Raw genomic sequence first — 3081 nt, forward strand, 5'->3', positions numbered from 1 at the left:
CCCCGCCCATTGATCAGCTGACTGATGAACACATTCTAGAGAGAAAGTTACTGCAGAGCCTTCTGATGCCGCCATGACTGCGTCGAAGACCAACCCCCCCTCTCAAAACAAAACAACAACGCAGTGTTGAATCTATGACTATATTAAGAAATAAGATCCATATTTAAGAGCTGTCTTGCTGCTCGGAATGCGCATTTTCCCTTGTTTGGTTGCGGAATAGTCCGGTCCGCTCGTAACTTTTCACTACGCAGGAAAATCAATGAGAAGAACGTCGAGCACACGACCGTTTCTTTCTCTGTGTCGAGTCACCGCAGCGTGCTCGGTCAATAGCGCGCTTTCCATCGAGCCCTTCCTTTGCCACATTTTCACAGAATGAAAGAATCAATATCAGGGTTTGACACATGCTCGGGAACTGTACAATACACACGTCCGCACAGCGCGATGCAATATAGGTAATCAATGGCAGCGTTGAGTGGCTGGTTACGTGTAAACTGACACTAATCCTGGAGGGCGCTTTTTTCCCCCCCAACCTTTACTGAGCCAGGGCACCCACGACAAAAAAAATGAATAAATACCACCCCCAAATTAATTAATTAAATAAATAGCTAGCTAGCTATATAGATAAATAATAATGACCTTGTCTCAAATCTCTCACAACGGGACTTCATTCAGTGTGACGTCTGGCTTTGTTTAGATGAGCCGAAACGCTATTCTTCGATTGTTTTCGGCAGCAGGTGGGGAGTCAAGTTCATTGTTCTGCTGGTCCCAATGTCGCTCGAGTCGATGGATAAACAAAGGTTAGGCTGCGGTATATGTATTGTCTATGAATCATATTTTAGGCGCTAATGAAGTCGTCTGTTAGTTTCCTAAAAAAAATAGAGAAACTAACAGTAAATTAACCACGTCACGTTCAAACTCACGTTAAAAAGGGAATCGGCACAAAACCGCCACCTGTTAAAGTACCTCTGATTAGCCCTGAATAAAGTTCAGCTGTTCTAGTAGGCTTTCCCTGAGTTTTTTTTGGATAACACATTTCCCACACAGCCATGGGGTGGGTGAGACTTTGTTTTGGTATTTTCGCATGAATATAAGGAGAAAAAAAAATCGACATGTTGAACAGAACAAAGCTGCAATGATTATTGCATCATGAGACATGGGCACAAATGCCAAAGTCACAAACGCGGAACAGAAGTTGATGTCCGTGGAGGACATATTTCGAAAACCAATCGGAATGGTCGCGATGTCTCTTTTGACCCGAAAGAAATTCCTCATCGGGGCTTGAAAAGATGCTGGCTTACCTGCACTGATGCTGGAGTTATCGAACGCTTCGCTTCCAGCCGATGAGGCCTCATGGAGGGGTTGCATTTCAGATGAGGGGGAGATCTCCAATTGACTGGAGTTGACAGCTTGGTAAGCGTGCACCTGCACACCGTCGGAGCCCATCAGCGGCTCATCTTCATCCTCTTCGTCTTCCTCCCGTTTCAGGTCCATCATCAGTACGGCCCCCTGTGTGGCGTCCGTAGCCGGTAAGTCCCAGTACATTGCCAGCACCACAAACTGGAGCAGCAACCACAACAAGCACATGAAGATCTGGGAGGACGAAGAGGGGGAAAAAAAAAATTCTGTAAATATTTACATGGGTGGCTGTCAAGTTTTTTTTTCTCCACAGCTGACCAGATATGAAAAAAATCCACTGATTAGCTTTTGTAAAATTGGCCATCTTATTATGATTGGACTCATCGACAGCTACATGGCAACTTGTTTGTGCAGTTACAACTGAGACAGTGCGGCGAGAGCTGTGTGCAGCTCCCAACAGCTTTTCAAAAGATTAGATTTCAAAGCGGGGGGGCACGGTGGAAAAATGTTAGCACGTTTGCCTCACAGTGCAGAGGTGCAGGGTTCGATTCCGGCTCTGGCTTTCCTGTGTGGAGTTTGCATTATCCCCCCGTGCCGGCTTGGCTTTTCTCCGGGTACTCCGGCTTCTTCCCACATTCCAAAAACATGCGTGGCAGGTTAATGGAACAATTTAAATTGTCCCCAAGTGTGATGGTGAATGCGAATAGTTGTTTGTCTGTGTGTGCCCTGCGATTGGCTGGCGACCGGTTCAGGGTGTACAGTCCCCCGCCGACTGCCTGAAGACAACTGGGATGCGCCCGCGACCCTCGTGAGGATGAGCGGATTAGAAAATGGATGGAGATTTCAAAGCTTGTCACTATTCTTAGTGTTTTATTTTCCTCCATACACATTTATTTCATTTTTTTTTTCAGAAAACGGGGATCTTATAGCTCAGCGATTGAGGAAAAACGAAGATAAATTTTTGATTCCGCACCCAAAAATTAATTTAAAAAACAGCCGTCAGGCCTAAAACTCTGTTCCCCAGTGTAACAAGTGCCATTCTTCATGTTTTTATAGCATAATCGTTCACACAGTTGAGTTACTGGTGCTCTTGCATGCATCTTACATTTTCGAAAAAGAAGACGAGCAACTAACCCACGGGGATGAAGAAAGTTATCAGAATCAAAATTTCACCATCGGGCAAACAAGTTTGACACCCCTGCAATGCAAGACTGGTATCAACTATTGTGTTTTTAACACGTTCATGCTCAACTTTGGTTTCGTTTAAGACTATTTTTATGACTTTGGTTTTCAAACTGTATTGTCTCACAAGAATTCAAAATATCAGTTGAGAAAATAAAGAAAACATGATTTGGGCCAGACTTGGGGGTCCTCGGAAGAAAATGTCAGCTCGAGAGTGAATTATGGAAATCTGAACCGCTTTTGGGGAGCTCTGCTGAAGTGCCCTTGAGCAATGCACCAAACACCCAATTACTTGAGCATCATACTCATGTATATGCAAAACGGGGGGAAAAAAATGAAAAGAGTGTAAAACTGTAGGGAATAAAATGATTGTTTTTCCTCTTCTAAATTATGCAGGAGTACCAAATGTGTCGATCGATGCGGGCTGTTGAAAGTCTGAGCAGCAAGTTAGATTCTTACTCCAAGGGAGTAAAAAAAAAAAAAAAAAAAAAGCACTCGACTAAGAAGAAGCGCTCAATTTCTGCACATTGCCGCTGTGTTGAT

At 44.2% G+C, this 3081-nt stretch overlaps 1 protein-coding gene across 3 annotated transcripts in view; it reads right to left on the minus strand.

Annotated features, from left to right (window-relative positions):
• Positions 1–3081, minus strand: part of LOC109520495 (major facilitator superfamily domain-containing protein 8-like) — an 11878-nt gene that overhangs the window by 6044 nt on the left and 2753 nt on the right. For 2 of the 3 annotated variants that reach the window (XM_019877752.1, XM_019877750.1), the window contains exon 6: positions 1299–1590. In XM_019877752.1, the coding sequence (XP_019733311.1) occupies positions 1299–1590 (292 nt within the window). The remainder of the gene's footprint in view (positions 1–1298; positions 1591–3081) is intronic. The other variant, XM_019877751.1, reaches the window with a different exon arrangement.

The sequence above is a fragment of the Hippocampus comes genome, unplaced genomic scaffold, assembly GCF_001891065.2.
Source record: "Hippocampus comes isolate QL1 unplaced genomic scaffold, H_comes_QL1_v1.1 scaffold317, whole genome shotgun sequence".
NCBI lineage: Eukaryota > Metazoa > Chordata > Actinopteri > Syngnathiformes > Syngnathidae > Hippocampus > Hippocampus comes.